Consider the following 15,096-nt stretch of genomic DNA (forward strand, 5'->3'; position numbering starts at 1 on the left):
TATATTATTATAGAATTACTGTGGGGAACCTATGGATGGATAAGATATGAAGACATAGATGAGGAAATAATGAATTGACTGATGAACAAACGGTCAATAGATGACAGTACAGTACATTTAAAGGGAACAGGCGATAGATAAAGCCCGAATACAAAGCGTGGTTCCTCTGTAACTCAAGTTGGTTGAGTACGGCGGTACTTACAACGCCAGGACCGTGGGATCCCCCCCCTCCGTTACCAAAATATACGGCACGCACTACTGGACAAAAATAGTCTGCTAAACGGCATATTTTATTATTATGATAGATGACTGAAGAGATAAATAAATCAAGGGACTAATAATTATTGGTGATCAATATGCTCATTGATCTTGTGTGGATCCTGTGACTAATAGAAACACACGACTGTGTGGATGAAGAAATCATTACATGAATATAACTAATATTGATAATAGATTGATGTTTGTAAGACCTGGGGACACATTAATACACGGATGATGAAATAATTAAAGACAATAACTAAAGGACTGGCAGTTCCTGGCGAGATACATAGATAATACAGAAATACATGAATGAAGAAAAAGTTCAATAAATCAACTAATAGTATTGATAAACGATTCCTGGGGAGATGCTACAGTAGGTTAAAATGTCTTGGTGTAAACCACTGGAGGAAACTTCTATCGAGGGGCCCCCCAAGGCATAAACATGTATTTGCCGAGTCCAAAGTACACAGGTTTTAATCTGGCTCCCACGTTCCTCCAGTTTCTTTTCAGTGTTCATCAGCGTTTTGCTGACATTCAGAAGATGAGAGGTGATTTTCCTGAGAAGTGCCTCAGGTCCAAAACCAGAATTGGTTAATTAATGAAAACACTGGTGTGGGAATCAATACGACATCATGGTAAGAGTTGTAATTAAGAAAGAGAGAGCAAGAGAGAGCATGAGAGAAATAGAAAAGCAGAGACAGATTACCTATTTGAATGAACAGAACAGGCCTATTCAAATTAACACCTTGTCTCCTTTGTGAATTCTCTGCTGTAGTTCTGCTTCCACAACAACAACATGAAGCTAATTAACCCATGATCCGACCATCAATTCTCTATTCTTAGTCCTTCCTGTTTTCACTAACAACCTGGTTACCCATGATCCGACCATCTATTCTCTATTCTTAGTCCTTCCTGTTTTCACTAACAACCTGGTAACCCATGATCCGACCATCTATTCCTTTTCCTGGTAACCCATGATCCGACCATCTATTCTCTATTCTTAGTCCTTCCTGTTTTCACTAACAACCTGGTAACCCATGATCCGACCATCTATTCTCTATTCTTAGTCCTTCCTGTTTTCACTAACAACCTGGTAACCCATGATCCGACCATCTATTCTCTATTCTTAGTCCTTCCTGTTTTCACTAACAACCTGGTAACCCATGATCCGACCATCTATTCTCTATTCTTAGTCCTTCCTGTTTTCACTAACAACCTGGTAATCACTCAAGACAAACTCCCAGATGGGCCTGGATACAAACATAACACTTGGGAGAAATCCCACTTCCTCCCAGATGGGCCTGGATACAAACATAACACTTACGAGAAATCCCACTTCAACATGTGTCAATGACCTTCTAATAGTGACTGTATGCCACTTGCAGGATCTTTGAATGAAGGCATGTGATGTTGAATGTATATGAAAAAAAATGAATTGGATTCAATTTGCATTGTGAAAATATGGTTTGCAACATGTTTCAATGAGGAACTTAGAATAGGTAGATTATGATGGCATGTTCAGGATCTGAGAATGTTGATATGTTAGTTGAACGGTTATTATGTTAGTTGAACAGTGATATGTTAGTTGAATGGTGATGTGTTAGTTGAATGGTTATTATGTTAGTTGAACGGTGATATGTTAGTTGCTCTCCACTTTCTGGAGGATCAAGTTTTGAAATCAGTGGAATTAGAGTATGATAGCTAAAGAGATGGAGAAAACACCTGTCTCCGGATTACATCTTCAAACTAAGGACAACCGTGGTATGGCATTCCTGACAGGGAGACGCATCCATCATGCATGATGATGTATACAGGTAAGACAGTCTAGCGTTAGCTAGATACATGTTCAGATATTACACGTTTCTAATGTTGACAGAAAGTGGTTTCATTTCAAGCTAAAGTGTACTGTTAGCTAGCTAGCTAATGTTAGCTGGCTGGCTCCCTAGCTGACGTTATTATTCATATCCCAGAGCCGTGTGCTGTTCTAGTTAGAGCCTAATGTTAGCTAGCTAACATTAAATATGGTTGGTTAGCTCCCAGCATTGTGGCATTGTTGGCACTGTTCATTGTTGTTTAACTAACTTTAGCCGGCTGGCTCGTTAGCTAACGTTACGTGACGTGACGTGTGTACAACACCCGTTGAGTGTGCACTCCGAGATCGAAACGAGATGGGTGGGGCTAAAGCTTAAGAGGGTGTGAATGAGGCTGAATGTGTGTAGAGAAAGAGGAGCGCTTCACTAGATACCAAAACATTCGAAGGCGATTTTCTCAAAAAGTGAGTTTACAAGTTCATCAATTTTGAAAGGAAAATTACTTTCCCATTGTTCCTCAAATGAAGTCTATGATATACCATTTTGTAGCTCTGAGTCTCTACTTTTATCAAATGTAAAAAAAAAAAACACAATTTCAAATTTTGGGTGATGTGAGTTTATTTTCCTGTAATAATGAATACAAATGATCTAAAATGAAGACATTGTCAGCTATATGATAAGGTCATTATTTCAACTGGCTAGCCAGCTAACTCAACGTTTATACAGCTAACTTAATGTTAGCTAGCCAGCTAACTTAACGTTTATACAGCTAACTTAATATTAGCTAGCTAGTTAGCGCACTAGAAACCAAACCAGAAATGGTTTAGAAAGTTGCTTTTAGTTGCCTGGTTTTCTAGATTGAAATATAATAAATAAAGTTTTAAACGGATGGATTTATTGGTATTAAAATATACCAGTTATGCTATTTTGGACCACCAAACTGCTGCTGTCATGCAGCCTGTCGGTTTTGTTATACTTTTTCATAACGATAAATCCAAGTTTAATGTTCATGATGTCACTGCGACAACTGTTTACAGACATGTTGATAAATGTAGAATAAACCAGTCTATAGTCTTGAAATCTTTGGTTGTTTACTACACTACCGTACTCACTCTGTTTAGCACATGGCCTCACATGTGAATCCTTAAAGAGATGGGTGGGGCTAAAGCTTAAGAGGGTGTGGACGATGCTGAATGTTCTGTAGACAAAGAATAGCTCTCTAGTAGTAGTACCAAAACATTCAAGACCATTTTCTGCTTCCAAAGCAGAATTACTTTCCAATTGTTCCTCAACAGTAGTGTTATGAAATAACATTTTCTAGCTCTGAGTCTCTACTTTTAAAAAACACCATCTGAAATGTTGCTACATAAGACCGAATGGAGCCGCTCGGTCCCATATGTTAGTTGAATGCATATGAAGAATATGAAATAGATGATTCATACCTAAATTATACCACATGTCTCTGATCTCAAAGCCAATCTGTCTTCTCATGTCCTGGTACCTGAAACACACAAACACACATGCATTTATATACACTGATGCCAACCACTGTCCTGTACTAGTGACCAGTCCAACATGGTTAACTGTCCTGTACTAGTTAGTGACCAGTCCAACATGGTTAACTGTCCTGTACTAGTGACCAGTCCAACATGGTTAACTGTCCTGTACTAGTTAGTGACCAGTCCAACATGGTTAACTGTCCTGTACTAGTGACCAGTCCAACATGGTTAACTGTCCTGTACTAGTTAGTGACCAGTCCAACATGGTTAACTGTCCTGTACTAGTGACCAGTCCAACATGGTTAACTGTCCTGTACTAGTTTCCGTCCTGGTTCTGTCCTGTCTACTTAGTGACCAGTCCAACATGGTTAACTGTCCTGTACTAGTTAGTGACCAGTCCAACATGGTTAACTGTCCTGTACTAGTTAGTGACCAGTCCAACATGGTTAACTGTCCTGTACTAGTTAGTGACCAGTCCAACATGGTTAACTGTCCTGTACTAGTTAGTGACCAGTCCAACATGGTTAACTGTCCTGTACTAGTGACCAGTCCAACATGGTTAACTGTCCTGTACTAGTAACCAGTCCAACATGGTTAACTGTCCTGTACTAGTAACCAGTCCAACATGGTTAACTGTCCTGTACTAGTGACCAGTCCAACATGGTTAACTGTCCTGTACTAGTTAGTGACCAGTCCAACATGGTTAACTGTCCTGTACTAGTTAGTGACCAGTCCAACATGGTTAACTGTCCTGTACTAGTGACCAGTCCAACATGGTTAACTGTCCTGTACTAGTTAGTGACCAGTCCAACATGGTTAACTGTCCTGTACTAGTTAGTGACCAGTCCAACATGGTTAACTGTCCTGTACTAGTGACCAGTCCAACATGGTTAACTGTCCTGTACTAGTTAGTGACCAGTCCAACATGGTTAACTGTCCTGTACTAGTGACCAGTCCAACATGGTTAACTGTCCTGTACTAGTTAGTGACCAGTCCAACATGGTTAACTGTCCTGTACTAGTGACCAGTCCAACATGGTTAACTGTCCTGTACTAGTTAGTGACCAGTCCAACATGGTTAACTGTCCTGTACTAGTGACCAGTCCAACATGGTTAACTGTCCTGTACTAGTTAGTGACCAGTCCAACATGGTTAACTGTCCTGTACTACTTAGTGACCAGTCCAACATGGTTAACTGTCCTGTACTAGTTAGTGACCAGTCCAACATGGTTAACTGTCCTGTACTAGTTAGTGACCAGTCCAACATGGTTAACTGTCCTGTACTAGTTAGTGACCAGTCCAACATGGTTAACTGTCCTGTACTAGTTAGTGACCAGTCCAACATGGTTAACTGTCCTGTACTAGTGACCAGTCCAACATGGTTAACTGTCCTGTACTAGTAACCAGTCCAACATGGTTAACTGTCCTGTACTAGTAACCAGTCCAACATGGTTAACTGTCCTGTACTAGTGACCAGTCCAACATGGTTAACTGTCCTGTACTAGTTAGTGACCAGTCCAACATGGTTAACTGTCCTGTACTAGTTAGTGACCAGTCCAACATGGTTAACTGTCCTGTACTAGTGACCAGTCCAACATGGTTTATTGACAATAAGTACTGTAGGAGGGTAAACAACTGGTTCCCACTTTAAACAAAGTACAATTTACAAAGGCTTTAGACAGAGTACATACAAGCTTTACAAAGGCTTTATACAGAGTACATACAAGCTTTATAAGTGCTCCAGTGTATAAAGGGTGACATAACCATTCCCAGTGAATTGCCAATTATGACATAACACACTATGTATGTTTATACACCGTTTATACAGTATGACACGCTTATAGATGATTTGTGAAGAATTTATGTAGTGCTTATGAAGCCTTTATAATGCTATACAACATGTGAAGAATATTTCAAGGGCAGCATCATAACATTGCAAAAAATCTGAAACTTTTTGTCCAAAAAAATGGGATGCAGAAAAGCTAATCCATGCTTTTGTCACTTCTAGATTAGACAACTGCCACGCTCTACTCTCCGGCTACTTCTAGATTAGACTACTGCAACGCCTACTCTCCGGCTACTTCTACATTAGACTACTGCAACGCTCTACTCTCCGGCTACTTCTAGATTAGACTACTGCAACACTCTAGTCTCCGGCTACTTCTAGGTTAGACTACTGCAACGCTCTACTCTCCGGCTACTTCTAGATTAGACTACTGCAACGCTCTAGCCTCTGGCTACTTCTAGATTAGACTACTGCAACGCTCTACTCTCCGGCTACTTCTAGATTAGACTACTGCAACGCTCCAGCCTCCGGCTACTTCTAGATTAGACTACTGCAACGCTCTACTCTCCGGCTACTTCTAGATTAGACTACTGCAACGCTCCAGTCTCCGGCTACTTCTAGATTAGACTACTGCAACGCTCTAGTCTCCGGCTACTTCTAGATTAAACTACTGCAACGCTCTAGTCTCCGGCTACTTCTAAATTAGACTACTGCAACACTCTACTCTCCGGCTACTTCTAGATTAGACTACTGCAACGCTCTACTCTCCGGCTACTTCTAGATTAGACTACTGCAACGATCTACTCTCCGGCTACTTCTAGATTAGACTACTGCAACGCTCTACTCTCCGGCTACTTCTAGATTAGACTACTGCAACGCTCAAGTCTCCGGCTACTTCTAGATTAGACTACTGCAACGCTCTAGTCTACGGCTACTTCTAGATTAGAATACTGCAATGCTCTACCCTCCGGCTACTTCTAGATTAGACTACTGCAACGCTCTAGTTTCCGGCTACTTATAGATTAGACTACTGCAATACTCTAGTCTCCGGCTACTTCTATGTTAGACTACTGCAACGCTCTACTCTCCGGCTACTTCTAGATTAGACTACTGCAACGCTCTACTCTCCGGCTACTTCTATGTTAGACTACTGCAACGCTCTACTCTCCGGCTACTTCTAGATTAGACTACTGCAACGCTCTACTCTCCGGCTACTTCTAGATTAGACTAATGCAACGCTCTAGTCTCCGGCTAATTCTAGATTAGACTACTGCAACGCTCTACTCTCCGGCTACTTCTACATTAGACTACTGCAACGCTCTACTCTCCGGCTACTTCTAGATTAGACTACTGCAACGCTCAAGTCTCCGGCTACTTCTAGATTAGACTACTGCAACGCTCTAGTCTACGGCTACTTCTAGATTAGAATACTGCAATGCTCTACCCTCCGGCTACTTCTAGATTAGACTACTGCAACGCTCTAGTCTCCGGCTACTTCTAGATTAGACTACTGCAATACTCTAGTCTCCGGCTACTTCTATGTTAGACTACTGCAACGCTCTACTCTCCGGCTACTTCTAGATTAGACTACTGCAACGCTCCAGTCTCCGGCTACTTCTAGATTAGACAACTGCAACGCTCTAGTCTCCGGCTACTTCTAGATTAAACTACTGCAACGCTCTAGTCTCCGGCTACTTCTAGATTAGACTACTGCAACGCTCTACTCTCCGGCTACTTCTAGATTAGACTACTGCAATGTGATAGAATTGTATTTCTGTACCAAGCTTAACTCAGTCATCGGCACGCCCCCAGGGACACAGACAGGACCAGGCGTCATGTGACATGTTCACTATAAAACTATACCCTGATCTACTTTCTTCAGACCCGGCCTCCACTCCATTGCAAGTTGGCCAATAGGTTTGACCATCCAATTCCTCTACTGAAAGTGAACTATACCATGTGGTTAACTTTTAGACTATCGATACCGACAGAATAAGAACAAGTCTTTGATATTAATTATTAGTCTGCAGCTAAGTAAATTATATCATTGAACGCGAAGACCAACGAAACATCCATTCTATGACGACATTAAAGAATGTCGCTTTGAAAGACCCATTCTAACCGAGAGAGAGAGAGATAACTCTCCAACAGAACGACGCTCCAACAAGGATCCCGACGACACACTGAGCGTAAATATATATTGATTGCAATTGTTCTCGAAGGAGTGAGCGTTCATGTGCAAAGGATTAGCATATCAATTGTTAATATTAATGAACTCTGTAGGGTCTTCTCAGCTGCCCTTTATGACCCATTGTTCTACAAGACACCAGCCATGCCTGTTTAGACCACTAGGGCACATTACTCTACCAATTCTTTGTGATGATAATTACTGTTTGTATACTTTCTGTGAATTACTTAGTTTAGTAAATAAATGATTTTAAGACAATTGTTGTATGGATGACTCTTAGTAAAGACTGGGTTCGTGCAGATACAACAATTTACGACGTTTGGAATGAGACTGGACGCGAGGTAAAATACACCATTTAAACCAGAAGATAATCGGCCTATACTATAATAGAATATAATATATAATGTTATAATATAGGAAAGTTATATTAGGAAAATTATAACTTTGTAATATGAATATTTTCCTTGGTGCCCCGATCTCCTAGTTAATTACAATTAAACGATTAATCAGTTTAATCGCGTGATAATAATTACAGGGAGTTAATTGATAAACATGTCTTCAGTTTAATGGTACCCCAAAGACACGACAACCCCATATTGACAATGATCGATGATGAAAACGTATTAACAATAAAAAACTGAAAAAACGTACGTAAGTATTCAGACCCTTTGCTATGAGACTCTAAATTGAGCTCAGGTGCATCCTGTTTCCATTGATCATCCTTGAGATGTTTCTACAACTTGATTGGAGTCCACCTGTGGTAAAATCAATTGATTGGACATGATTTGGAAAGGCACACACCTGTCTATATAAGGTCCCACAGTTGACAGTGCATGTCAGAGCAAAAACCAAGCCATGAGGTCAAACAAATTGTCTGTAGAGCTCTGAGACATGATTGTGTCAAGGCACAGATCTGGGGAAGGGTACCAAAAACTGGCTGCAGCATTGAAGGTCCCCAAAAACACAGTGGCCTCCATCATTCTTAAATGGAAGAATTTTGGAATCACCAAGACTCTTCCTAGAGTTGGCCGCCCGGCCAAACTGAGCAATCGGGGGAGAAGGGCCTTGGTCAGGGAGGTGACCAAGAACCTAATGGTCACTCTGACAGAGCTCCTCTGTGGAGATGGGAGAACCTTCCAGAAGGACAGCCATCTATGCAGCACTCCACCAATCAGGCATTTATGATAGAGTGGCCAGACATGTACATGACAGCCTGCTTAGAGTTTGCCAAAAGACACCAAAAGATTCTCAGACCATGAGAAATAAGATTCTCTGGTCTGATGAAACCAAGATTCAACTCTTTCATCCTGAATGCCAAGTCACGTCTGGAAGAAACCTGGCACCATCCCTACGGTGAAGCATGGTGGTGGCAGCATAATGCTGTGGGGATGTTTTTCAGCAGCAGGGACTGGGGGACTAGTTAGGATTGAGGGAAAGATGAACAGAGCAAAGTACAGAGAGATCCTTGATGAAAACTTGCTCCAGACCTAGCCTCTACACTGGCTTCCTGTTAAGGCTAGGGCTGATTTCAAGGTTTTACTGCAAACCTACAAAGCATTACATGGACTTGCTCCTAACTACCTTTCCGATTTGGTCCTGCCGTACATACCTACACGTACGCTACAGTCACAAGATGCAGGCCTCCTTACTGTCCCTAGAATTTCTAAGCAAACAGCTGGAGGCAGGGACTTCTCCTATAGAGCTCAATTTTTACGGAATGGCTCAAGACCTCAGACTGGGGCGAAGGTTCACCTTCCAACAGGACAAACGAAACTAAGCACACAGCCAAGACAACGCAGGAGCTGCTTCGGGACAAGTCTCTGAATGTCCTTGAGTGCCCAGCCAGAGCCCGGACTTGAACCGTCAAGGCTGTAATTACTGCCAAGGGTGCTTCAACAAAGTACAGAGTAAAGGGTCTAAATACTTATGTAAATGTGATTTCTGTTTATACATTTTCTAAAAACCTGTTTTTGCTATGTCGTTATGGGTTATTGTGTGTAGTTTTATGAGAAAAAAATGTTATGTAATCAATTTTAGAATAAGGCTGTAACCTAACAAAATGTGGAAAAAGTAACGGGGTCTGAACACTTTCCGAAAGCACTGTACATTGGAACTCATAACATATCAGAACTCAAAGCATACAAGTGCTTTACTAGGAAGTACTTCTTATTCTGTATCAACAAAGACAGAGAATAAAACATTTAGGTGATCAGTACTATATTCCAATCCTCCAAAGGATCACATAAACTCATATACAAGTGTATTACCAGGAAATATCCCCGAAAGGTTATTATATATCCCTCCAACTCAACTCTGGACCTCCAAGACAGTTCCACTGCCTGTTTTCATTGTCACCCTCTAATCAGGGACTGATTTAGACCTGGGACACCAGGTGGGTGATATTAATGACCAGGGACTGATTTAGACCTGGGACACCAGGTGGGTGATATTAATGATCAGGGACTGATTTAGACCTGGGACACCAGGTGGGTGATATTAATGACCAGGGACTGATTTAGACCTGGGACACCAGGTGGGTGATATTAATGACGCGGAAATTGATTTAGACCTGGGACACCAGGTGGGTGATATTAATGACCAGGCGCTGATTTAGACCTGGGACACCAGGTGGGTGATATTAATGATCAGGGACTGATTTAGACCTGGGACACCAGGTGGGTGATATAAATGACCAGGGACTGATTTACACCTGGGACACCAGGTGGGTGATATTAATGACCAGGGGCTGATTTAGACCTGGGACACCAGGTGGGTGATATTAATGATCAGGTAGAACAGAACACCAGCAGGCTCCAGACGTCGTAGGGTCAGAGTTGAATAGCCCTGTTCTATATTAACAAAGAAAGGGTTTACAAAAAAAAAACATTTTGGTGATTAGACTTCAGGATTTATTTCAATTACTCAAAGCAATGCCTGTGTTGTGTGGATTACGATACAGTAGGTTTTAGTATAAAACAATCCTTTATGGAGGAGGAGGAGGAGGAGGAGGAAGAGGAGGAGTGACACTGACAGTAACTGACTGTAACTCAGAGAAAGGAGGACCAGGGAGGAAACGAGAGGACACAGGGGGAGAGTGACTGAGTGAAGGCGAGGAGAGAAGGACTGAGTAGGACAGAGGGTGACTGAGGAAAAAGAGAACAAGAAGTGAGAGAGACAGTAATTGCATTCACTCACATTGTCATTGCCAAGTCTGGTTTTTGTCTGTAATGAACAGGAAACAAGATTCCTGATTGACTTTAACAGACACAGCGATTCAGTTCACTCAGGACAGGTCTGAAATCACTTTTACTACAACAACAAAATGGTGGCCAACTTTAAAGCAGTCTACCACTCATTATTTCCTTCACCTGTCTGGTCACTGCGGTCATGAATAGCGATTCAGAATTCTGGTAACTGATTGGGTGATTCATGGATTTCCTGCTTATTCCCTCTTAATTCAAGGAATCTTTAAACAGGATTTCTGGGAAAGCAGGGAATTTGGGGAAAGTTACAGGCATTTGGCAACCGAAGTCATGAAGACATGGAGACCGTAGACCAATCCTGAGACATAGCCTCCTCCCTAGTCATGAAGACATGGAGACAGTAGAACAATCCTGAGACATAGCCTCCTCCCTACTCATGAAGACATGGAGACAGTAGAACAATCCTGAGACATAGTCTCCTCCCTAGTCATGAAGACATGGAGACAGTAGAACAATCCTGAGACATAGCCTCCTCTCTAGTCATGAAGACATGGAGACAGTAGACCAATCCTGAGACATAGCCTCCTCCCTAGTCATGAAGACATGGAGACAGTAGAACAATCCTGAGACATAGCCTCCTCCCTAGTCATGAAGACATGGAGACAGTAGAACAATCCTGAGACATAGCGTCCTCCCTAGTCATGAAGACATGGAGACCAATTGTGACTGATTGACAGTGACAGACTGATTGGCTGACTGACAAGCTGATTAACTGACTGACTGGTGGACTGACTGTCACTAATTGGCTTAATGTGACTGACTGACTGAATGATTGATTGACTGTGACCGACTGATTGGCTTACTGACTGACAAGTTGACTGACTTACTGTGACTGACTGGCTTACTGTGACTGGCTGGCTTACTGTGACTGGCTGGCTTACTGTGACTGGCTGGCTTACTGTGACTGGCTGGCTTACTGTGACTGGCTGGCTTACTGTGACTGGCTGGCTTACTGTGATTGACTGCCTTACTGTGACTGACTACCTTACTGTGACTGACTGGCTCACTGAACCCCTCCTCATCTCCTCAACACGGTAACTACTGTTACACTGAACTCCTCCTCACCTCAAAACGGTAACTACTGTTACACTGAACCCCTCCTCACCTCAACACGGTAACTACTGTTACACTGAACCCCTTCTCACCTCAACACGGTAACTACTGTTACACTGAACCCCTCCTCAACACGGTAACTACGGTTACACTGAACCCCTCCTCACCTCAACACAATAACTACTGTTACACTGAACCCCTCCTCAACACGGTAACTACTGTTACACTGAACCCCTCCTCACCTCAACACGGTAACTACTGTTACACTGAACCACTCACCTCAACACGGTAACTACTGTTACACTGAACCCCTCCTCACCTCAACACAATAACTACTGTTACACTGAACCCCTCCTCACCTCAACACGGTAACTACTGTTACACTGAACCCCTCCTCACCTCAACACGGTAACTACTGTTACACTGAACCCCTCCTCACTTCAACACGGTAACTACGATTACACTGAACCCCTCCTCACCTCAACACGGTAACTACTGTTACACTGAACCCCTCATCACCTCAACACGGTAACTACTGTTACACTGCACCCCTCCTCACCTCAACACGGTAACTACTGTTACACTGAACCCCTCCTCAACACGGTAACTACTGTTACACTGAACCCCTCCTCAACACGGTAACTACTGTTACACTGAACCCCTCCTCACCTCAACACAGTAACTACTGTTACACTGAACCCCTCCTCACCTCAACACGGTAACTACTGTTACACTGAACCCCTCCTCACCTCAACACGGTAACTACTGTTACACTGAAACCCTCCTCACCTCAACACGGTAACTACTGTTACACTGAACCCCTCCTCACCTCAACACGGTAACTACTGTTACACTGAACCCCTCCTCACCTCAACACGGTAACTACTGTTACACTGAACCCCTCATCAACACGGTAACTTCTGTTACACTGAACCCCTTCTCACAACACGATAACTACTGTTACACTGAACCCCTCCTCAACACGGTAACTACGGTTACACTGAACCCCTCCTCACCTCAACACAATAACTACTGTTACACTGAACCCCTCCTCAACACGGTAACTACGGTTACACTGAACCCCTCCTCACCTCAACACAATAACTACTGTTACACTGAACCCCTCCTCAACACGGTAACTACTGTTACACTGAACCCCTCCTCACCTCAACACAATAACTACTGTTACACTGAACCCCTCAACACGGTAACTACTGTTACACTGAACCCCTACTCACCTCAACACGGTAACTACTGTTACACTGAAACCCTCCTCACCTCAACACGGTAACTACTGTTACACTGAACCCCTTCTCACCTCAACACGGTAACTAATGTTACACTGAACCCCTCCTCAACACGGTAACTACGGTTACACTGAACCCCTCCTCACCTCAACACAATAACTACTGTTACACTGAACCCCTCCTCAACACGGTAACTACTGTTACACTGAACCCCTCCTCACCTCAACACGGTAACTACTGTTACACTGAACCCCTCCTCACCTCAACATGGTAACTACTGTTACACTGAACCCCTCCTCAACACGGTAACTACTGTTACACTGAACCCCTACTCACCTCAACACGGTAACTACTGTTACACTGAACCACTCACCTCAACACGGTAACTACTGTTACACTGAACCCCTCCTCACCTCAACATGGTAACTACTGTTACACTGAACCCCTCCTCACCTCAACACGGTAACTACTGTTACACTGAACCCCTCCTCACCTCAACACGGTAACTACTGTTACACTGAACCCCTCCTCACCTCAACACGGTAACTACTGTTACACTGAACCCCTCCTCACCTCAACACGCTAACTACTGTTACACTGAACCCCTCCTCACCTCAACACGGTAACTACTGTTACACTGAACCCCTCCTCACCTCAACACGGTAACTACTGTTACACTGAACCCCTCCTCACCTCAACACGGTAACTACTGTTACACTGAACCCCTCCTCACCTCAACACGGTAACTACTGTTACACTGAACCCCTCCTCACCTCAACACGGTAACTACTGTTACACTGAACCCCTCCTCACCTCAACACGGTAACTACTGTTACACTGAACCCCTCCTCACCTCAACACGGTAACTACTGTTACACTGAACCCCCCTCACCTCAACACGGTAACTACTGTTACACTGAACCCCTCCTCACCTCAACACGGTAACTACTGTTACACTGAACCCCTCCTCACCTCAACACGGTAACTACTGTTACACTGAACCCCTCCTCATCAACACGGTAACTACTGTTACACTGAACCCCTCCTCACCTCAACACGGTAACTACTGTTACACTGAACCCCTCCTCAACACTGCACACTCACTCCCCCTCCCACCTAACACGGTAAAACCTTCTGTTACACTGAACCCCCCTCACCTCAACACGGTAACTACTGTTACACTGAACCCTCCTCACCTCAACACGGTAACTACTGTTACACTGAACCCCCCCTCACCTCAACACGGTAACTACTGTTACACTGAACCCCTCCTCACCTCAACACGGTAACTACTGTTACACTGAACCCCTCCCACCTCAACACGCTAACCTACTGTTACACTGAACCCCTCCTCACCTCAACACGGTAACTACTGTTACACTGAACCCCCTCTACCTCAACACGGTAACTACTGTTACACTGAACCCCTCCTCACCTCAACACGGTAACTACTGTTACACTGAACCCCCCTCACCTCAACACGGTAACTACTGTTACACTGAACCCCTCCTCACCTCAACACGGTAACTACTGTTACACTGAACCCCTCCTCACCTCAACACGGTAACTACTGTTACACTGAACCCCTCCTCACCTCAACACGGTAACTACTGTTACACTGAACCCCTCCTCACCTCAACACGGTAACTACTGTTACACTGAACCCCTCCTCACCTCAACACGGTAACTACTGTTACACTGAACCCCCCTCACCTCAACACGGTAACTACTGTTACACTGAACCCCTCCTCACCTCAACACGGTAACTACTGTTACACTGAACCCCCTCACCTCAACACGGTAACTACTGTTACACTGAACCCCTCCTCACCTCAACACGGTAACTACTGTTACACTGAACCCCTCCTCACCTCAACACGGTAACTACTGTTACACTGAACCCCTCCTCACCTCAACACGGTAACTACTGTTACACTGAACCCCTCCTCACCTCAACACGGAGAACTACTGTTACACTGAACCCCTCCT

The 15,096-nt window shown here is 43.5% G+C and overlaps 1 protein-coding gene across 7 annotated transcripts in view; it reads right to left on the reverse strand.

Annotated features, from left to right (window-relative positions):
• Nucleotides 1-15,096, reverse strand: part of LOC106591860 (dedicator of cytokinesis protein 1) — a 723,705-nt gene that overhangs the window by 285,149 nt on the left and 423,460 nt on the right. For all 7 annotated transcript variants that reach the window (XM_045687698.1, XM_045687691.1, XM_045687686.1 and 4 more), the window contains exon 32: nucleotides 3,515-3,573. In XM_045687698.1, coding sequence (XP_045543654.1) covers nucleotides 3,515-3,573 — 59 coding nt within the window. The remainder of the gene's footprint in view (nucleotides 1-3,514; nucleotides 3,574-15,096) is intronic.

The sequence above is a fragment of the Salmo salar genome, chromosome ssa01 (assembly GCF_905237065.1).
Source record: "Salmo salar chromosome ssa01, Ssal_v3.1, whole genome shotgun sequence".
NCBI classification, from domain to species: Eukaryota; Metazoa; Chordata; class Actinopteri; order Salmoniformes; family Salmonidae; genus Salmo; species Salmo salar.